Source organism: Phaethon aethereus, assembly GCF_964289735.1.
Source record: "Phaethon aethereus genome assembly, chromosome: 6".
Taxonomy (NCBI): Eukaryota; Metazoa; Chordata; class Aves; order Phaethontiformes; family Phaethontidae; genus Phaethon; species Phaethon aethereus.
In genome coordinates, this window is record NC_138580.1 from 8,834,645 (window position 1) to 8,857,724 (window position 23,080).

Consider the following 23,080-nt stretch of genomic DNA (forward strand, 5'->3'; position numbering starts at 1 on the left):
GCGTCCGCGGAGGAGGCAGGCGGTTGCCGCACCGGCACGTAGGCGGCTGCTCGCGCCCGTTCCCCCCCCCCCCCTTTCTTTTTTTACGCTGTAATTCCCTTTCGGGCGGCCGAGAGGAGAGGACGGCGCCGGTCCGAGAGAGGGGCCACGCGCGGGGCCGCGCCCCCCCTCCGCCCCTCCCGGGGGAGCTGGGCTTGGCGGGGCGTCTGTGGGAGACGGGCGACGGCTGGCAGCGGGGCCTGGCCTGTAACTCCCCCGCAGGCGCGTGCCGGCAGCCACCTGTGGGCCCCGGGCGCGCGGGGAAGCGGAGCGGGCCGGCTGCCCGCGCCCAGCAGCCGCCCCCCAGGAGCGGAGGAGGGCTGAGGTGAGCCGCCCCGGCGGGCCGGGGGCCGCGGCAGCCCCGCCGCGGGGGCAGGAGCGGGGCGTCCTCGCCGGCCTTCCCCCCTCTCCGAGGCGCGCCCGGCGGGGCGAGGCGCGGGGCGGCTGGCGGGGATCCCCGCCCCGCTCCGCCGGCATCACATGGTGCTGGGGGCGGGAGAGGGGAGCCGCCCCCCAGCTCCCGCTTCTCGTACAGTTTCTTCCAGTCTCGGCGCTCAACTCCAGCGAGGCTGGAGCGCGGCGCGGCGCGGGGCTGGGCAGGGCGGGAGCCGGGCGGGCTCCGCCGCCGGCGGCCGGGGCGCTGCTCCGCAGCGGGGGTGGCAGGGAAGCGGCACAAGCGCGCGGCGCCTCCGCTACCTCCCTCATTCTGATGCCCCTTCCCGACCGACCGCCAGCCCCGGCGGCCGCGGGAGGATGCGGCTCTTCCTCCTCGCTGCCACTTTCTGGGGATGGTGCCTGGCTCCAGGTAAGGGGCTGCGCGCCGCGCACCCGGAGGAGCCTCCGGCGAGCCCTGGCTGCCCGGGCAGGGAGGCTTCGTCCCCGCGCAGCCCCTCGACGGAGCTGGCGTCGGGCGCTCAGCAGGAACGGGGCAGCGGAGCCCGCCGCCCTGCCCGCGGCCCGGGGAGCTTCCCGCCGCCGGCGAGGGCGCAGCCTGGCCCGCCGTCCTGGGCTCTGGCCGCCCACGGGGCGAGACGAGGCGCGGTCCGCACGCAGCAGGCGGCCCCGGACGCCCGGGCTGCTGACTGCCGGGACGGGAGCAGGCTCGGCGCTGCCGGCGCAACGCTCCAGCAGAGGGTGGAAGAGGGCGGGGGGTCCCCACCGCGGGATGAGGCGCTCGCCACTCCCCGACGGGCGCCCAGCAAGCGGGCTGGCAGGAGCGGCTGCTGGCGAGCCGTGCGGAGCCCCTCGCTCGCGTGATAAAGGCGGGAGGCGAAGGATGCTCCTCAGCTGTAATTATGCATGGCAAAATAGTAATTAAATCATCTGTAATTAATTAGTAGCTAAGTAAAGTTGTCAGCACAGATAAGAGCCGAAGCGTATCTGTTACCCGGGTTGCTCCGGGTTGCTCTCCCCGGAGCGCGGACAGTTTTTAGCCCACTGCGCTGAGGGCAGCCGCGGGTCCGGTGCCGGTGCCCCGCCGCCTGCTGGCGGCAGAGTCCCCGGCGCCGCGCGGGGAGGCCGAGCCGGAGCGGCGGTGCAGCCGCCTGCCCGGCACGGAGCCCCCGCAGAAAAGAGCCCGCTGCCTCCGCAGGCGCTGAGCACGTTAAGGCACGGTCTGCGCTGAGCAGGCGGCACGTTTATTTTGCGCTCTTTTGTCGAAGTCGTACTTCTGCGGAGGTGTTGAGTAGATCGGAACAGCGGAATATGGGAAGAGGGAAAGATGAGATTTCTGGCACGTCTTGATTTTTTTTTTTTAATTGTTACTATTTTACTATATTGTTACTATAATATTGTTACTATCACTATTCTGAGCAAAATTGTATCTGTTCCAGGTTCGGGCTTGCAAATACAGTGCTACCAGTGTGAGGAGTTCCAGCTAAATAATGACTGCTCTGCTCCAGAGTTCATTGTGAATTGTACAGTGAATGTTCAAGATATGTGTCAGAAAGAAGTAATGGAAAAAAGTTTTGGTAAGAATTTGATAATTATACTTCCATTTATTTGTGCTGGATAGCACTTACTGCTTTTTGGCTCCAGCCGTTCACAGTCTTCAGCTACCGAGGAATCTGGCGTTCGTACCTAAAGGGAGCAGTTTCAATTTCTTATACTTCTAAGTGACTTTGCAACTCAATAAAGTTAATAATTTTCCTTTAAAACTAGTGTTAAAACTGAAGAATGCAAGCCAAATGTTGATAAAGCTGTTAATATACAGTCTTATGGGGTCTCAGATTTAGTTTCCCAGCACTGGGAAATTAATAACAACAAGTTAGTTTAATCTCATTACAGTTAATTACATGGGCTTTTTCCCCAAGAGATGGAAGAGCATTAAATTAGTAATTCTCTCTTTTATTTACTCTAGCAATTCATGTACTCTGAAGGTTCATCTTAAGGGAAGTGTAGTCATGCTCGTTTTTATCCATAAAAGAAAACATCAAGCAAAAGGGAAAGGGGGATACAAAGAACATTTTTGAGAGTTTGCGGGGGAGAGGAGGGCACAAATGGTTATATTTGCCATACTCATTTTCTAAGTCTAAGGGGGCTTTTCCTGTACTACAGTTAATATTAAGTTAGCATATTTGGAGATAAACGTGTTCAAGAAGAAACTAGCTGTGATGCTGCGTCTCGCCTCTATTGTCTTTTGAGCTGTATTATAAATTACTTTTCTTATGTAGCATCATGAAGGCATTTGAGAGTTAGAGAGAACTGTCTTGCTTTTTAGACCACCACATTGCTCTGTAGCCATCTGTGTGAGCAGAAGGCTACAGCTTTATTTGGGACTTCAGGGCTGGGTGGGGTGGCCTGGAAGTGTGTTGGTGGGAGCTGGCGCTCAGGGAGTGGGCCCTTACTGCAGCCAGCCAAAAGGGCAAGAAAAATTCCCTGCTCTGCCTCGACGCAGGCGTGACCTCTGTACCAAGCCGTGGGCTTAAGGAGCGGAGGGCCGGTTGGGACTTCAGAACCCCGATTTAAGGGAAGCCGCTCTCTGGGATCGTGCATCTTGCACCTGAGGGCAATGCTTTAGGGCATGCAGCTTACTGATGTAAGGGACTGTTATGCTGTAAATATAAATCAAGCTGTAGTCTGTCCTTTCTCAGCCAATCCTTCAGCAACAACACAATCCCTTTCTACCTCACAAATGTGTGCAGCCATCCGTCTTGAACAGTAACATTGGCTCTTTGCGTTAGGAAGCTATTCATTAGCATTTCCAAAGTGCTGATCGATCAGCTGGTTCTGCTTGTGCTGGTAGTTTCAGATCACTACATTAGGAATCATAGAAAAATAATAAGAATTGTTAACTATCAGCAGTGGCTGAACTGCTGGCACTTTTGTTTCATGCTGGGTGACACCATCCACAGCGATTTTATTTCTGTGACTGTATTACTTAGAAGCTCTCCAGTGTAGAGAAAAAAGCTCTATGTTTAAAGGAAGATGAGTCTCTTTCAAGCTATATATTATTGGAGTATCTTATTTCAAGTTTACTTGGAAAGGGTGGTGGGGATGGGGGATAGTTATGACTTGTAACGTACTTTTAAAGTCCGAGTGCTTCTGAGCAAGTGTTTGAAAGCTTTGCTATCCACACACCACAGCTTCTGTAGTACTTTTAATAGGTTTGAATGGACGCTGTGGTGATTCAAAGAGCTATCAACATGGTATATAGACATAGACAAAAAAGTCAGTTCTCATTTAATTCTGAACAGTTGTTTGGTGTTGCTTGTTTGTTAGGGTTTGGTTTTTTTCCTAATATATTCCCTAGTTCCTTCACATTTTCGCTTCAATACAACCTCAGACTATATCAACCTTCCAGAAACATACCTGTAATCTTCCCCCCTAGGTGAATGTTAGAAGAGTGTTTTCAGTCATGTAAATCCCTTGCAGCTTAAAGGGCAAGTCTTCTGGAGAGGCGGGCTCGCAGGTGTGCGCACGCACCTGCAGGCACGTTAGGAGACAGCTGCTCGTGTGCTGCATGTGTAGGATGGGATAGTCGGTCACACATCTCTTTCTCAGACTAGCAGGCAAGTTTGCAGTCTGGCCAGTGCGAGTGTGGGCCACTGAAAATGCAAACGGGAACTGTTTTAATAGGTTTTAGATGTTCATTGATGCATAACTTGTCCTTACTCCTATGAAGAAATTGGTTTGCAATACAGTAAATAATGATCTCGTGAAAGAAAATTCTAGGTTGTGTTTTTTTTCTTTTTTCTGTGCAATTTTATATTGTCTCTGAGCAGATCCTTGAATTTTCCCTTTAGGAGGTAACTAACATGCTGTGCATAACAGGTACCACTGTGCTATTTTATTTAATTTACTTCTATAAATGCAGTTCTTACTCATTTTAAGTGTAGAGACTGTAAATTTCAGCTAGTGAATAAATTTAAATTTTTAACCTAAGTATTTCCAGTTGAGTGAAATTTACATTGCAAGCTTAGTTTCTCTGTTATCCTCAGTCAATTCTAGAGAGGATTGGTTGTAAAACAGAGATGATCCAGTTCATCATCCTTTATTGTTTTTTTTCCTAATTTATATTTAAATGTGTGTAATATAAATGCCTTATTCTCCCAAGTTTTATTTAATAATTCATTCTACCTCTACCAGTATATTTCATAACTTGTTTCTTTTGGTTGTTGCTTATCACAGAAAGCTGAAATATTTCAAATATTGATTTTAATTTATAATAGACTTGAGTTTGAATTTTTAACCCAGAATATGAAAGATGTGAATTTGCATTTATTTGACAGGACAATCTCATAATTAGAGTTTTTTCCCTTGACTAGATACAGTCAAAGGAGTATAATTTAATTTTTACAGACTAGCCTATTTTTGTCCTTAATAAAATATAGCTGTGTCAGTAAGCAAAATGTTACAAGTTCTCCTCAGCCTTTTTTAAAAGTTAAATGCAATATTTTTGAGATAAAGTTCATGGTCTGAGTCTGTAACCTATTGACGTAGTCACCCGTCCTTTGCAGTTTGTATTAATCTGTGTGTGTGTGTGTTGCTGTCAAGGGGGTCGCTGATTTTTGCATTCTGTTGTGTGCCTACAATACAGTCCACAGCCTGTAGTCAGTGACATTTTTTCTTTTGTGTTTGCATCAAGAAGGGACAAGAGCTTTGCCACGTTGTTGAGGAAAAGGGAAGAATTGGACACGTTGGATTTAAGAACATGCAATTGTTATGGCTCACGCTAAAATAATTTGAGACATGTGGCTGGTACAGTTAAAGTTATGTTGAATTAAAATTCTCAGAACAAGTTTCTACCCCTCAAATGTAGGTGGAGAGATCTCCTCAATGTGTGATAAGGACCTTGAGTTCATGGAGTTGTGCGATGACAGCTCTCTGGTTCAGCTTCATTTCTGTATTAAACTTGCTGTAAACAATGCAATGGAGAACTACAACTCTGTGCAGTTCTTTTTCATTTGTGTTGTAAATAGTTCCCTATGCCTGATCACAGTTAAACGAACCGCTCCTCTTCAGTTGCTGTCAAATTAGGGTTAGCACTTCAAATGTCACCGTGTTCTCTCGGAGTATTATCTCAGTTTCTGGAGAACCAATCTTAGGTAGTATTTTCCAGCTTCAGATGAGACATAACAGCAGCATAGGCATGTTCCTAACCCAGAGCTTTAGAAGTGGCTGTTACTGTGACGGCCTCTGATGTGAGTAGCTAAGAATGCAGGTATTGGTCACTAATATTTTGAATTAAATCAGCAGGCGTGTTATCCCAGCTGTTGGTAGTATCAGGTGGAAATTTGCTCCATTTCACAACTTAAAATGAATGGAATGGTACATCAGCATGTGTCTGATTAAGTGATTATGTGGAACTAGTATAATTCTGCCCCCCCTGAAAACACTCACTTTGCTATGGCAGTTTATATTTCAGTTGGACTTTGGGGATTTGCCAGTGCAGAGAACTGGAGATGTTGTCAGGCAAATGACAAAATATTTTTCTCACTTTAAGCAGAGTTGTTTTTAAAAATTTTGCTAGAGCAAGTTTTATGCAGTTATGTTAACATTCTGTTCCAGATACAGAACAGGGCAGTATTTTGCCTGCAATGCAAAAATCTTACAAGTCATTTGTTAACTTAATCTTTTAAAAAAAACTCAAAAAAAACCCCAGTGCTTTCTTCCTTTAAAGGGAAGAATGGTGAGAATGGGCAGTAGCACTGAAGACTGTACCAAGTAGTTTTTGTCCCACAGAAATTAACATAAGGGATATGTTTCTAGTGCATTCTTCAGCTGGATCAGCAGGGGTTTGAAAACTGTGTAAATGAAGTGTTTGACAAAGGATCGAACTTCTGGCTTATAATAATTCCACTTGTAGATACTTTGTGGAAATCCCCATGGCAGATTCCTCTCTCCCACTTGCCTTTCTCTTTCCTGTCTAGGAACTTTTAGATTAGAAATGTCAGTGCTCCTTCGTTTTTAGAATGCATGTAGGAAGAAAGAAATCGCATGGTATATTGGGATCAGGTGAAACATCTTGATGTGTATATAATGTATATATGCTTTTATGCGTATATCATAGAAAACATACTGGTAATGAAGCTTAGCTTTTACTGAAGGCAAGAGCTATCTGAGTGTTAAGGCTGATCTAAAACCTACTTCAGGCAAAATGAAACTTGTGATGTGACTAGATCAGAAAGGAATAAAGCATGAAGGATGAGACAATCAGCCCAGAAAGGCAGCCAGTGTAAATTTCTGAGAACTCACTGTAAGTAAACCTGCCCATGTGTCTGTTTTGAACAATGTACCTTGTGCTCTAATGCAGTTGTGAACATACTTTTACAAACTTTTACTTTTGCAAGGAAAGAAAAAATGATCCACAGTAGCAAGACTGATATTTTAAAATGCCTGTCTATATAAAACTAAGATTGCTTATAAATTTTTCTTTGCAAGTGAATTGGGAAACAACCTCATTAGTTCTATTGATCTGCAATGAGAAGCTTCTCTTATTTGTTATGCTTACAACAGTCCTTTCAATGTATTTACATAGTATATAATCCCACAGTGTAATTAAAGCAATTGCTGTAATTGTGCGCTAAAAAGCAGTGCATGGGAACACCATGAACAAGGTCATCATCTCCCTGCCAAACTATAACTTTATTTCTTTATATAACTATTCTCAGAATTGTTTTCCCAGTCATTTGTTTTATCAGGCAGAGGAAAGCAGTGTCCAAGCTGTGTGATGAGTTGGCCTACGTTAAATTCTTTACCTATGATTATTACTTTTTTTTAATCTTATTATGTTGCTTCCATGATTATGTTGCTTTGTGTAGGGCTGTTAAGGATTATAGAAGCACTTGCTTTTTTCTGTTTTCATGTGTAGCATCCATTAGTACTAATACTAATTGCATACTTGCATCAAGGGGAAATGATACTCTGGTGTTCATTTATTGACAAAATGATTAAAACAACAAACAAAGTTTAATGTCTTCAGAATCACTGTAGGCATTAAAGTTTTATAGGTAATAGCTGCATCCCCAGTACCCATTTGGAAACAGTAAGAAACAGCCATTGAGTTGGCAGTGGGTGGTGGTTGTGGGGGGAGGGGTTAATTTTTATTTTCTTTTACACTGTCTCTTTTGGTCAAAACATATCAATTGAACTCAAGAACTTTTGATTTTTTTTTTTTTAATCAAAGTAAAGTATAATATAATAAATCTTTACTGACAGTTAAAAAAAAAAAAGAACTTGACCTGTGACAGTTGTTACCTGTAATATCATACCTCGTGCTACCAGGTGCCCAAAGAAATGAAGACACAGTAACCAATACTGGAAACATGCAGTTCATTTTTGATGCTGAATAAGAGATTTACAATACGTGTTGTTAATTTGTACTGTATGCTGAAAACTTAGCTGTAGATATATGAACATTCAGAAGCACTTTCTCAGATGCCAAAGCTATTTTCTTACTAGTCAATTCCTTCCAACCTTTGGGCTGCTCAGAAAACTTCCGTCCACATATGGGGTGAACTGAACTAAATGCATCAGCTAAGGAGAAATTACAGACAATATGTAGTAGATTGCTGTTCTAACTGCCTTTAAATATAGAAAAGCAATGGTGGAGTTAACAGTTCAAACAGTTTATGACTTGAAAGTCACGACAAAGATCCAAGTGCAGAAGTGATGAAGGGCTGTATTATTTTAAGGAAGTTGTGGTACCTGGTCCAGTGAATTTCATTTTTCACAGGACATGGACAATAGCTTTTTATGTTCTTTTATTGCTCAGACTTGTATGAAAGGTATACAAATGAATTTTGTGAGGATACAGTGCCTGCAGCCTGGGCTCTCTTAAACCTCTTTTAAGAGTTTCCTATTGCACTTTACACAGAAATGAGTCTGTGTTTCCAAAATCTTCTTGTGGCCTGACCCTATCGCCTGTCTTAGCTCCCAGTGACCTTATCAAAACATTGGCAAGCTTATTTTGATTAATCCAAACTGTTTTCATTTCTATTTTTCCTTTGTAGGCTGGATATTTTTTTTGAAAACTTGATATAATCTATCCTGCCAGATTACCAATGGGTCTTTGAACGTGGAAAAAGTACTATAAAAATCAGGCAAATCCTACTCTGAAGTTGAACAGTCTATAAAACTGTAAGCATGAAAATAGCTAAAGATATAAAAGCTGAATGGATTTCAAAGGTACTGGCATGCAAGTGTAAACATGTGAGCCATTCCATTGAAATTGGTAAGGACATTAATTAGTAGGAGGCAACAAGACTATCCACATGTAAAATTATCTATGGGACTTATTACAAGAGTATAGCATTTCAACATTTCGCAGAATCACAGAATCACTAGGTTGGAAAGGACCTTCAAGATCATCAAGTCCAACCATTAATCTAGCACCACCGTGCCCACTAAACCATGTCCCGAAGTGCCCCATCCACGCATTCTTTGAACACTTCCAGTGGTGGTGACTCCACCACCTCCCTGGGCAGCCTGGTCCAATGTTTGACCATTCTCTCCGCAAAGAAATTTTTCCTAATATATAATCTCAACCTCCCCTGGTGCAACTTGAGGCCATTTCCTCTCGTCCTATCACTAGTTACTTGGGAGAAGAGACCAACACCCTCGTTGCCACAACCTCCTTTCAGGTAGTTGTAGAGAGCGATAAGGTCTCCCCTCAGCCTCCTCTTCTCCAGACTGAACAACCCCAGTTCCCTCAGCCGCTCCTCATGAGACTTGTGCTCTAGACCCCTCACCAGCTTTGTTGCCCTTCTCTGGACACGCTCCAGCACCTCAACGTCCTTTGTGTAGTGAGGGGCCCAAAACTGAACACAGTATTTTAGGTGCGGCCTCACCAGTGCTGAGTACAGGGGCACAATCTCTTCCCCTACTCCTGCTGGCCGCGCTATTCCTGATACAGACCAGGATGCTGTTGGCCTTCTTGGCCACCTGGGCACACTGCCGGCTCATGTTCAGCCGGCTGTCAACCAGCACCCCCAGTCACTTTCTGCCAGGCAGCTCTCCAGCCTGTAGCGTTGCATGGGGTTGTTGTGGCCGAAGTGCAGGACCCGGCACTTGGCCTTATTGAACCTCATACAGTTGACCCCTGCCCATCGATCCAGCCTGTCCAGATCCCTCTGCAGAGCCCTCCTACCCTCCAGCAGATCAACACGCCCACCCAACTTGGTGTCATCTGCAAACTTACTGAGGGAGCACTCGATCCCCTCATCCAGGTTATCAATAAAGATGTTGAACAAGACCGGCCCCAGAACTGAGCCCTGGGGAACACCACTTTGTAAAGGCAAAGGACTGTGGCTTCCCAATTCATTTCAGCAGATAAGGATTGTAAAAAAAAAAAATGCTCATACAGGATTCTGAAAATTAAGTCTAAGTTCACTTCTCATGCTAGAAGATCAAGTATATTTAGATCTTGACATCCAAGGCATTTAGATCTTGATACCTTTGTATCGGGAAAGCACAGATGATGGAAGGCTGTGAGCCACCCCATTTGAAAGTTTGTATGTTTTAGTGCTTGACTGTAAGTCTACATTAGTGAGCAGAGACATGAATAAGGACAGTAGAAAAGAAAAGAATTAGATATGCAGGTGAAAGTTGAGCTTTGACTTCTGGTTTGTGGCCTCCTGTGACTTGAAAAAAAAATTTGATAATACCACCATTAGCTGCTGTACTTGACTTTCTCAGCCTATGCATTTTTAAGCAGTTTAATGCCTTGCTTCTGCTTTGTCATGCTGCAAGCAGTGACAGAGACTATTTTGTGCTGTTATTTACACTATTAACAATGCAGGTTGGAGTCGCATTTCCAGTACCAGAATCAGAAGGCATGACTTACAAAGCGGGTATCATGGTAATCCAAACTCTTGTCCTCCTCTGTCAACAATTGTCCAGTTTTCTTCTGAGATGATTGAATTTCTGCAAGATGTCATGTCAGTTAGGGTCTAAAGGAGGGTGAGGAGTCCAGTGTTTCATTGTAAAAAGCCTCTTACTAGTTTCTGAAAAAAAGTGCAACTTTTTTAAAAAGTGCCAAATATATGGAGAAGTTGTGATGATAGTGAGTAAATTTTCATAGGAAATTACGATGAAAATATGCTAATTCAACCAGGTAGGATCTGGGGGGGAGGGATGTTTTGTTTTGGGCTTTTTTGTTGGTTTGGGGGAGTTTTTTTACATAACTGTATATAAGAGCCTAACAGCATGAATATGCTTTTATCTTGTCTACTGAATGCATCAAAGAGGGGGATCGGGATGAAATAGCTGCAGTCCTAACCCACAGGATTAAAAATCAGGAAGTGTGTGATGTAGCTTTGCAACAGATTTCAAGTCACCTAATTTCAGTGCCTCTGGTTTTTCATCTAGAAAACACTGATCATGGTTGCTTACAGTATTTAATTAGCTGTTTATGAGGCAATTAGTAAATTTCATGATAAAATTTCTGGCAAGGTGCAAATTATTTAAACCACTTGTGAGCTCCAGGGAGAAAGTTGAGAAGACGAGTGTAGGAAGAGTTAGAGTAAAATGAAACACAGAGGACATGGTTGGATATGGTTATACTTTACACTGGCTTAAACTGTTTAACAGCGCATTTACAATCATAGATGAAAGGATTTGTGTTGGGGAAGCTTAATTCATATTTTAAACCAATAAAAACGTGATCTGACTAAAACCACAACTGTTTGGGGAAGCACAACGTCAGAATAATGATTGCTTTTCAACATTCGGTCACCTTCTAAGATATTTAGGACCTTACTAGATAAAATAAGTAAAATCATTTTCTCTAGAAAACAGAGAGCAAATCACAATGGGACCTTTTGCAGTCTGTCACTGTATGATGTATGTGAACAGGCACTAGCTAAGGAATAGACAATTATCATAGCAAAACCACTGAAGGCGTAAAAAGATGGGCGTAAAACCCATGTAAACTAAAAACCATCATTTAGAAACCTATTTACTCATAGTCTGAACCCAATTTTGAACATTACTGATATAGTGAAATCCAGAAATAGTCATGTGTATATTTTATGTACCTCAGAAAGGGATATTAAGTGTTTACGTGTTGTTCTTGCAGTAGTGTAAGTTCTCATTTTAGATTTCAGCAGACATCAAAAAAAGATCTTTTATAACTCCTACAGGGTACTGAATGCCACTCAAGTGGAAGGTAAGCAAGTGACAGTTTAGGTCAAGAAATAAAGAATGAAATATATAATCAAAATCACAATGAAAGCATGGATAGGCAGACAAGACATCAAGTCTAAGCACAACAAGAAGAAAAACTTGCAGATTCACCAAGACCAGAAGATTGAAAGTCTCAGTGAAATAAGATAATTAGAACTATTCAGGACACTAAAAGAAAGAAGGCGTATCAGTTCATATGCATTGTCCTTGGGCTTATCTTTAAGATCAACAACATTAAGAGAACACCCCAAAAAAATGGCATACAAATCATGACTGCATGCTAACACTAGAGCTGGGGCAACTGTTGGGAGCTTCTCATGGCTCCTGTCTGCCACAGTATGAATTGTCCACTGTTGGCTAGTTTTCTGCTTTTTGCTTGGAGTAGGTGGGCAAGGTTCAGCACCAGATCTAAAACAGCTGAGTGGAGAAATTCTGCCAAAGTCATAATGGCATGCCTCAAAACTTGTCTTGATCTGCCTGATGACTTTGAGTTACTTACCTTACGATATAAAACTTTTCTACATACCTGAAGCTATGGCTCCGTTATGACTCCAGCTCCTGGTCCAATCTTGAAAAGGTGGTATTGTGACTGCTCGAGGATGCCTTGTTCCTGGACCCTCATTGGGCATAGAGTATTTTCTAATGCTCCAAAAGATTTGATGCAGCAGGCATGCTCAGAGTATGTGCAGATTGTGCTAAAACAGTGTTTGTGAAACGAGTTGCAGAAGACAAATCTGACTTTATGCATGCCTACAAAATTGGTTATGTACAAAACACTGTAGCAAAAGCTTTATTTAAAAATAAGGAGTGTCAGTCGTAGCCCGTGAGACAGAGCATTTGGCTTGAAAAAGGTAGCATTCAGCAAAGCAACATTGTCTGCTTGACAGGAGTCAAACTTACAGCTAAGAGGTTTGTGGCCATGAATCCATAGACTGTTCTGGGGTGAAGCAGAGGGCCGCAAGTTCCTGCTGAGGTGTGCCATTGCAGAAAGCTCTTTCAGAGTAGCTGGGCCATAGAGTGGGAAGGTGACTGTCTTTTTTGGAAATGAGGTCACTGATCTCGGAGGTGGTTTTCTAGTTGCCTATTTTGGCTTCAGAGTCTCTCTGTATTTTGCTGAAGGACAGTCTTGAAAGTACAGCTGCAAACTCGTTACACACTGCTAGGACCATGGTTGGCTCTTAAGCTGGAGCATCAGGCTTACACTTGGTCTTTTTTGTCTGTACCTGCTGTAACAGAAGAATCAGAGGTGCCTAATAAGATCCTTTTCAAGCAGTATGAGAAAAAGCTTGCATCTTCTGGTGCCTTCTGCATACACATGGTGTAATAAGTAGGTGTGATGTCACCTTTTTTGGTTGTCTTAGTAACAAGTTAAGCTGTTATTCAAGAGAACGTGTACTGGGCTCTGCAGACAGGGTAGGTGGAAGAAATCTCACTTTTGAATTTGAATAAATTGTAGCTTGAATTGTTTGTTGCTATCAAGACTGAATGCATCTGCATGTGGCCAAGGTGGTGCCAGGGTGTGGATGCACAGGGCTAGACTGCAGCTAAGCAAGGGGATTGAGCTTGGCAGTTGGCGGGGGTGTGTATAGAATGGATCTGAGTGAGAACATCAATGTTACAAGCAGGAGCTATAGAAGAGCCTTGAGATCTACACCTCCATCACTTCACTGCATGGAATAAGGCAGGAGTCGTGCAGAAATAGCAGTTCGGACCTTGACACTATCTAAATATACGATCACATGTAGGGCAGAGAAAGGTGTAGCAATGGGAAAGTTGTTCAGTCTAGGAGCAAATTTTCAATGCCCAATTTAAGCCCAAAACTTGATTTTTTTATTTTTTTATTTTTTTAAAGAAAGTAGTTATAGTAGGTGTATGTGGAAGGAGAGGGTGTGGAATATTACTGCATTATCAGATATTCTAGCCTTGTGTAGTCCCCTCTCTCCTTAAAAGTACTTGTACTTGAACTATATCCTCAGGCAACCCCACAAACTTTGAAGCCAACATGGAGGAAAACCAATTGGTCAGCAGTGAAGTAAAACATCATTGTAGTACCTACGCATGTGCATAACCCACACTGCTGTTGGGGGGCTGCTAAATCCTTGAAAAAGGATGAGTTATTTGATACTCATCCATCAAGAGATTGGGCAGTAAATATACTAATGGTATATTAGTAAGTATACTAATTCAGCACTAGTGTAAGCTGTTGAGGGTAGGTAGCTGGGAATGACCCCATCCCAGTAAAAGCAGAGTGTAAAATGTGCCATCTCCTTGCCTAACCAGCAACTCAGAACAGTCTGAGGTAGCTCCCAGAAAGGTTTGCAATTATATTTCTAGGTGATGTGTTAATGAATGTATCAAGCTGATTGCTCAAGCAAGAATATCTGGTAATTAGCAGTTATGTCTGTGGTATGAGTCTTATGAGGCAGATAACCACTTTGAAAAACTGTCTGCAGTTCAGCCTGCTGGTGGCAAATGATTCAGGAAGATCTCGGAACTAGTTTCAGAACTGGCTCAGCAGTACAATAAACCGCTGCAAGAGAGGAGTCTGAGAAAAGACATCCTGGAGATATAAAAGCAATTAATCTCCAGAGATAATCCAGAAAGGATGCTGGTGTCCCATCTGAACTTGGTGGGTGAACTGCAGTAACTGGGGTACATAACCGGTTTGCTGAAGCATGGAGAGTGGTGTCCCTGGCATCAAACCATGGAAGTCAGTTGTACTAAATTATTTCCTACCACAATTAAACTGGAATCACAATATGATAGGAAGAAGGTTTAAAAATATTTTTCCTGCCTTTCTTTAATTCATACTATTTAAAGTGTCATTGCTGTTTCACACTTGTGGTAAAAAAAAGTGAAGTCATGGCTGAAGCATTTTTAAAATGTCACTCCTGTAGTGCTAACGTTCTCTCTTTTTTTCCATCAATCTTTTATGCCTGTTTTCATTGTACCTTGCTAAAAGAATACTGCAGAATCTGAGAAAAAGCACAGCCTTTCTCTGCTGATCAAGTTTATTTCGTACCTCCTGCTCTGTAAAAAGCACAATTAGCATATGATAGCAGCTGATTTGCAAGCTCAGAAGGATCTATCAGTACTTAAAGAAAAAGAACTTGAATGTGAAGGGCATGTCTTTAGCCACATAGCTATTGAAAACGTGATAGAAGTGCTGACTTTTTTAATTATGTAGAGAATCTTGTTACAATTCAGATTACTGGAGCTGGGAATGGGAATAAACAGTCATTTAAGAGTGGAATTTCCTATTGTAAGACATACTTACAGAAAAGCCACAGGAGAAGCGTTACAATGGGCTTTTACTACTAGGTGGATTATTCTCTCTATTTAGGCATGAACGTGGTCCATCTGTGCATGAAACTTTAGTTGTAAAATTTCGGTCTGTGCAGGAATACTGTGTTTTGACTTCAAAAAGAGCTCAGGATTATTCCATGGAATTTATCCTGGGGAACAGAGTTGTTGTAAACACACGGAGTTAAGCTGCAGGACTTTGTTTTTTTGCAGGAGAGGTCTCCTAGAGTTGCCTGGTGAAAACCATGCCTCAGAAGGCATTATCTGACTGTTCACAGCACTGAACAATTCTAGTCTTCTAGTCTACAGGAAAATTGCAAAGTATATGATATTTCAGGGACCTAAACTAATAAATCATTTGCTGGTTCAAATTGTGAACAGGGCTTTGCAGGAATCCTGTGGAAAGGAGATGCCAGGATGAGAGTGGTCTATAAAACAACAGGAGTAGGAAACCTGCCAATGTCAAAAGCTTTTTAGAGGCTTGGTGTTTGAGGGGAAATGGAGGACTCACTGCTGTTCCTAGGGAATAATGAGGCACCTCTGAGTTTGGTGGGTGGCTGTAGCTGCAGGGAAGGAATCTGTGATGAGGAGGTCCAGGATTAGAGATGTAAGAACAATTGCTGTTCCTAGTGCCATTGAACGTGGGATTCCTTCCTCAAGAGGGAAGGAAAAAAGTTAACTGTAGCCATGGGAAGGGTCACGTCTGCCTCAGCTCTTGGAAGGCTGCAGGAGGAACATGGACAAAGCACCCAGTCTTTGTGGGAGACATCAGCCGAGACTACAGAATTGTAAGGCAATTGGTGGCGGCACAGTTGAGGCTCCTTGACAGCAGTGGTTTGTCAACAGAGACGGACCTCTCTTCTTTTTGCAAACTATAGCAATAAAGATTGTGCCTCTTGATCTGTGTGCCTTTGCTGTTACAGCTAGGACAGCCTGTAGCTCCTCTTCCTTCTCGAGAAAAGGCTCTACCTGCTGTGTTGATTGATTGAAGCTCACTGGAGACAGAGGAAGATTTAACACTGACTTGAGGGCTTTGCTTCATAAGTTTAACTAGACAGCCTTAAAGGCGTTTCAGAGTTTAGATTTGCAGAGGGAGAACACACAACAGGGAAACCCCTGCATTGTTGGGATAGCAGCAATGTATGACAGTATAAAAGAATTGCTTTAATTAAAATTCTCTGAAGAGAGGAAATCCTTCTTTCTGAGCCTAACCCAAACAAAGAGTGTTCTGCTGCTATACGCAGCACTTAGTAGCGCAGTGGCAGTCACTGCTGCAGAGGTACCTGCTGGACTGTGTAGGTGCTGCAGTGCTTATTTCCGAAGCCCCTGAGGACTGAACAAGTATCTGCAGGTACACTAAGTTCAGTGTCTGCAGGCCATACTCCTGCTTCACTCCCTCCAAAAAAAGTCTTGATCACTGTGTATTTAAAAACATTATGGGACCATGCTACAGCATACAGAGAGACCGTTCTCCAAGGGAATCCTGTTCCCATGCCCTTCAGGAGAAAAAAACTCTTTGAGAATCTCATATTCAAAAGGAATAATGATTTTATTATCCTTAGAAATATTTACCTCTTTTTGTAAACACAAGGCAATACCAGCAAACCTCCAGTATTTGTTTATGTGTTATGTCTATGTTTTTTCAATACACAATTTCCGCTATATCACTTGCAGGAAAATTGTAGAGTAATGAGAGGTAGAACTGTCGCAACTATTTTCCATTGTGATGGGGGAAGATGCAACTATGTATTTTAAAGCCTTTATAAACCATTTTAAAATAACAGCTATGTGCATCAAAATGTACTTTTTGCAGGTAAAAACAATTTGAGAAATTATAAACTTAATGAGATTATTAATTAAAATTAGACTAAATTACATTAAAAAAAGAAAGACTTTCAGCTCAGAAAAGCCATTTCTGTACAAATGGAAATTTTTGTTGTTAAGGGTATTAAGCTTCAAAGACAGCAAGAACTGAGATTACCTGGAAAAGTACTTCTAGTTTTTCTTTAAAAAAATAAAAAGGGGGAGGGAGATGAAAGTTTTGCTGATAGTCATTCTCTTTTTACTCTTGGTTATTTGTCTGTGTGGTAAATGAACAAGAAAAGGGAAAAAAATGCTCAAAAGACAAATTAACAGCATGGAAAACTAATTACTTAGACACTTCAAACAACTTGGACATGTTCAGCAACAGAAACAAAAGTCATTTTCAAGCTAACTGCACTTCTGTTACAGCTATTCAAAGAGCTTATTCCAAAAGATGAAGAATTCTGTTTATAAAATGCATCTATTGATATACATTATGTAAATCAAGTTTGTAATATTTTTTGGTTCCAACCAGAATCAAATGAAAGAAAAATCCAAACCAGGGGGACTGTGATTCTCTTGCAGTGCAGAGCTGTCAGCCGTGTCACAGCTGAGGTGTCTGGCTTAACCACCAGCACAGCTTTGGAGATGAAAACTGGTTTTGCAACAGTTTTCAAGCGTGAATCGTGTTGTAAAGCAAAACCGCGTTCATATCGAGCTAAGTAACCTTTGCTCTGTGTCACAGGAATCATGTATCGCAAATCCTGCGCATCTTCAGCAGCATGTCTGATAGCCTCTGCTGGGTACCAGTCCTTTTGCTCTCCAGGGAAGGTGAACTCTGTTTGTATCAGCTGCTGCAACACTCCACTCTGCAATGGACCCCGGCCAAAGAAGAGGGGGAATTCTGGCGTGGTGCCGAGGGCTCACGTGATAACCACCGTTCTGCTCCTTACATTGGCTCTTTTGTTTTTGTATTGCTAAACTCCAAGCAAGCTTTTTGCCCTGACACAGTTTGTTCTGTCTCCTCCTTTCTTCAAAGACACTGCGATTATTTTCTGTTTGTTTCCAAATCCCTGTCAACAGCGAGGGAAGTTCAGTGGTTGGGGGGAGAGAGGGGCCAATATTTTGGCAGCGAATGAATTCAGTTAGCAGATTGAATTTCCAGTGTGCACTTAAAAATCTCAGCAGCAGGATACAGAACTCTTGCTCTTTTTGCATAATTGGAAACAAATCCATCTGTGTTACTCCTTTTAAGATGTGGTCAATGCCTCAGTCATTTTAATTTCCATGTTTTTAAGTTCATTGCTAATCATTAACTTTGCCTTATGAAGTCATACTTGATGTTCACAAAGGCCGTTTTGCGCGTCTGGACTGGACTCTGAGCTCGTCTCTAGTGGCACTACTTCCAAGCTGGGCTCCGGTGGTTCAGGGCCTGGCTTCTGTGGACTGCAGTCAGGCTTGGTCTCGCTCTGAAAAGTACTTAAGAAAACTTTGTTACTGCCCCCTGTAGAAGAATTGTGTCTAGACGAAATGAAGAGCAGCGGGCGTAGAGACCGGCTGCTCCTTGCTCTGGAGCTCAGGTTGGCTCGGAGAAACTTCTCCTTGTTGGCATGCTGTATTGTCAGGTGGCAGCGGAGGACCTGCAGAAACACGTTGCGGAACTGCTGAGAAGAGATGTTGTACAGGAGGGGGTTCACCACCGAGCTGAGGTAGAAGAAGATGTCGGCAATGGGAAGAAGAATGATGTACGCCCTGAAGTAGGGGACAGTCCAGTCCTGCTTTGGTTTCGCAGCAGCCATGATCCTTCTAACCTGGTTCGGCATCCAGCAAATAGCCAGAGTTGCAACAATCAGTCCTGCGAAAAGAGGAAGAAAGAAGTGTGCATATGTGGGGAAACAAAACATAAAACATTTAGTATCAGTTCTGCATTACTTGTTAGGAAATAGTACCGATTTTTCAATGTTTTGCTTGACAGCTTTTTCTGCCAGTAGCATTTTTTTGTTTGTTGTTTTTAATAACTGTTGCAAAGTCATTGCAACACATGCTGTGACAAAAGACTGCATAGCCTTGGATAGTGTTTCTTTGTACCTATTGTCATTTATTAGTTTTTGGAGTGTTCTTTCATTGATAGCTGTATCTTTGGAAAGAATGCATTTTTATTTTTGTTTGTGTTCTTATGTTTCTTATGTCTTTCCCTTTACATTGAAAAACAAACAAAATAAATAGAACCTATAGCCATGTTAGATCAGGCAATACCCAGAAGAGATCAGATTCTTGTTTGTACTTTACAAAAAAAAAAAAAAAAAAGCATAATAATATATTCCATGTTATTTTTGGTAAATTTCCTCTTACAGAAGATATTTTTAAGTAAAATATGTATGGATCTTTTTATGGTAATTAAGATATGTTGGGCTTTCTTAAAAATCAAATTCCAGTGGAATTAAATTATGAATGTAAATGAGAAAAACCCAAGCCTAGTCATGAAAGTGTAAGCAGTTTCAGGTTATAAATTATGCTTGAAAACATGGTATCTGACCATTTTGTATTTATATGTAAATATAAATACATGTTGCTGCATCTCTAATGGCGTTAAAAAGGGGGTGACTTACGTGTTGGATATCTGAAAATTCTGCCTCTGGACGGGCATTCACTAGGGTGGCAGCGGTGGTGCCATCTTCAGAACAGCAGCCCAGAAGAGCCCTGCCTCTGTTTCCGGGCAGAGATGGAGCAGGGGAAAGGCGCTCAAACCCTCATGGGCATCCACCGCTGCTGCTGTGTGTAAGCGCCGCAAGTCCTGACATCTTGCATGGAATACCAGGTACACAGTGCAATTCCTCTCGGTGCTCCCCACCAAGCATTACTTCTGAAACACGCTACAGCCACTAGGTTACTGTCTCCACTTTGTGTTTCTCTTTGCAGGAATCGCGCCTTACAGGAACACTCGTAGGGAGAGGAAGCTGCAGGTTGGCTTCCCTGCTGCAGAGGCTCAGAATAGTAGAGAGTATCCCGATGGTGCCCAGTTTTCACTTCCAGTAGACTTTTGTTACTCTGTTTTGATCTCCTCCAACATCTAGCCTCCTTCCCCAACAGAAGCACAGATGTGTTTTCATTCTTATCTGTCTAGGCTAAGCCAGATTGCCCCCGTTGAACAGATTACTGCAGGAGTGCAATTCTGAGATAGTGCACACTGATTTCTCAAGCCAGGAAAATGATACTTCACTAGCGGAAACCATGAATGTAATGGTGAAGGGGGGCAGAAAAGAGAAGAAAGGTTTTTTTATAACTTTGAAACTGCCAGGGCTTAACAGGGTATGTCCAAGTTCTGTCCACCACCACCCCAAGCAAAGAAAAGGTATGAAATGTCTTTTTTTTTTCTTCCAAAAAAACCTCATTTTGTTAACTTATAGCTTATAAAAGCTATAATTATTTTAAAAAATTATGATCTTGCTGAATGAAATACCAAATAAAAGTTGTCTTTTTGACCATTTGCTTCTGTAATCACTTAATGTCATAATAATGCTTCATGGGAAGCAGTGCATCTTAAACTTGGAGCGCTACTGGAGCCCTGGAAGGCTGTTGGTAGTAGGCAAGCGATGAATGCACTTACCTCCGCCATTTTCTGTCCTTCTGCCACCGTAACTCTCCTCAGCCACAGCCTCATTATCTGCGTTCCCCTTCCTACACAATCCCTTGCCCCTTTGCTTGGCTGCTCTACTCTTTCCCCGCTGCCCTCCCTCATTTTTCAGTACCTGTTGTGTCTCTGCCATAAGCCGATCAGAATTTTCTATAAGTCCTACAAATTTTCTAGCCTTCAGTGCTTTTTTGTCTGCTGTCAGCATAACACATAACGGGAATAGCAGTCCTGGCTTGGACCAACAGAAAATCAGGAGCCCTGAGCAGCAACTTGTGACAGGCCTTGCAAAAAGGGCAGTGAAGGGAGGCTGCTGCTCCGGCCCGGCTTTTTTTCCTGTGAAACTTAAAGCCCACAAACCCAGGTCTGCAGAATTCTTGTCAAGTTTTACCAGATGATGGTCTTCAAGGGAAAAGAAAATAAGGTCTATAGTGTAATTTTTTTGTTCTTAGTCAGAAACAGGACACTTAAGCATGCTGATTAATAATTTCCTAAATTATGAATGCTGCTGCGAAAAATGGTGAGCAAACAATGCCTACATTCACTTTTGAAGCTCAAATGCAGTGCTCTGAGATGCCTGATTTTTTTGCTTGTATCTGAATTCTTTGCCACTGACCTCTCTTTTTAGTTCAAACTGACAAATGCTTAAGATTCCCCCTTATATTCTTGAGACATTTTTGTTCTGGAGAACTGAATATTTCATTGTGTGTACAGCAAGTGAAAAATGATCTGCTTGTGCCCTTGCACAGTGCGGTGAGGTTAGTCTTTTGGGGGTGGGAGGAGATGTCTGTCTGTAAAAGTTGGTGGTGTTTTCCAGGGATGAGTAACTGTTCATTTTCACACTTGAACACAACACTTGTTGGTTCAAGGGAGGTGCACCATGTAAATAAACATGCTGACAAAGTCACAATATTTTTTCCAACTGTTCACACTTGAGGTGGAGGTATGAAGTAAACTGAAGCACAGCAGAAGAAAAGCTTTATGTTCAGACCTTAGCATATTAAATATTTTGACTGAATTCCTCCCACCATCAATTTGAACTTGTACACAGGCTGTAGAAGTTTGTATTGTAACATGCAGAAGGGGCTTAATCAACGTATCGGCTTGAATGTAAAGCAAACCGCATCTTACACCAGTACTTATGCATTTTCCCTAGAGCTTGCTGCCTGCTAGGAATTAAACTCCTTCACGTTTCACCTCATATCCAACTTTCCCTTCCACTCCTCCTTATTAAAGTGAAAAAAATTAGTAGCTCCATTTTTTTTTCCATTTTCCTGACTACTGCACTGCAGTGACACACTAGATGAGAGCAGAGATTTATCTTCCATGGAATAATGATGTTTATAAACAAAGTGATGCTGTGGTCCAGTGACCTTCATCACTGGCACTTGAAATTTCCAGCACACATTTGAACCACTCGGTTTAATCATCAGAAGTGCATTAGACCATGCCAACAGAAGCCAGACCTTGTGTTACCTAGTTCACTATGTGTAAGTGAAAACATCGCAACCTTTAAGAAGAGTTTGAGCTTATAATTCATTTAACACTGATGGAGATATTTCAAGGTGACAAAAAAAACCAGACAGACATGAAAAGATCCTTGACTAAAACTATTTTATAAAGCTAAGCCGTAAACCACCCACAAAATAGTTTACCCAAAATAGGAATTACCACACTCAACTACTATTTTAATCTGAAAAAAAAACCCCACCCCAAACCTCTTTAAAAACAAAGCATACAAATTTGACAATTATTTAAATTTGGTAATTGTTATTGTAGCTTCCCAAAAGTGGATCTTGCAGTATTAATTCTTAGTATGTGGCAAAGGATCACTTATGTAGTAAAATAAACCTAGCATTTAAGTGCCAATAACAGAAACATGCACTGCTGGCACAGAATAGGACTTTGGCAGTCACCTGTCCCTTAGCAATACTTTTTATTACTCAGAACGTTCCTCTGGGCCATAGGGGACTGAATTAAATTCATTATGAACTTTATTAGGAAGGATTTTAAATACATGCAAATGTCTGGTAGAGAGGGTTTCCTTCTCCGCCCTTCCAGATTTTGCTGCTGCTTCTATGGAATAGATTTTTGTCTTTTTTTTCTGCACCTGAGCACTTAAATCTGTCTCCTTTTGTAGTCCAACATTTCCCCACTATCTTGGCCGCTGCCAGCCATCCCACAAAACTTGGAATTGTCTCCAAAATTATAATTGTCAGTAGAAAATGCCAACACCAGGCTTTATTTGATTGCCATAGCCCACTGACCGAGGCGGCTGCGGTGACCTCATGGACATGCTCCTTTGCCTATGCCGCTTAGCCCTGACACCCCTGGTGTGTCCAGGGCTGCCGGACTCGGCTGCCACTCTCCTCGTAGTTAGCCTTAGCAGCGTTAAACCTCAAACTTTGCTGTTCTGTGATTTAATTAATGGCACAAAGGCAGCTTCTCAGCATCTGCTTGCAAACTGACATTTAAATGGCAATTGTCAGTGGAATATAAGCATATGGTTACTGAGTTATGAGTCAAGTGCAGGCAGTGATGCAGTCGGTTCAGAGGGAGACTTTTTTTAGCGCTCATTTCACATTTGCATGCTTGGCTCAAAGGTGTAACGTGACATTAATGCCTTATGCCTTACTCACAAATTCTTCCTACCATGCCTCAGAGGTACCGGCTCCCAAA

General features: G+C 42.7%; 2 protein-coding genes across 2 annotated transcripts in view; one reads left to right on the forward strand and one right to left on the reverse strand.

Moving 5' to 3' along the window:
• Nucleotides 1–704: 704 nt before the first annotated feature.
• On the forward strand, nt 705–17,751 carry LYPD1 (LY6/PLAUR domain containing 1; the record flags this gene model as incomplete). Its single annotated transcript, XM_082001476.1, has 3 exons — nt 705–844; nt 1,872–2,009; nt 17,516–17,751. Exons 1-3 carry the CDS (start codon nt 793–795, stop codon nt 17,749–17,751), a joined length of 426 nt encoding a protein of 141 aa, XP_081857602.1. The 5' UTR covers nt 705–792.
• A 350-nt stretch (nt 17,752–18,101) lies between these two features.
• The window catches only part of GPR39 (G protein-coupled receptor 39), a gene marked incomplete at both ends in the record, with an annotated part of 78,754 nt that continues 73,775 nt past the window's right edge, over nt 18,102–23,080 (reverse strand). Inside the window, one exon of the mRNA XM_082001850.1 lies at nt 18,102–18,625. Within this exon, the coding sequence (XP_081857976.1) occupies nt 18,102–18,625 (524 nt within the window). The remainder of the gene's footprint in view (nt 18,626–23,080) is intronic.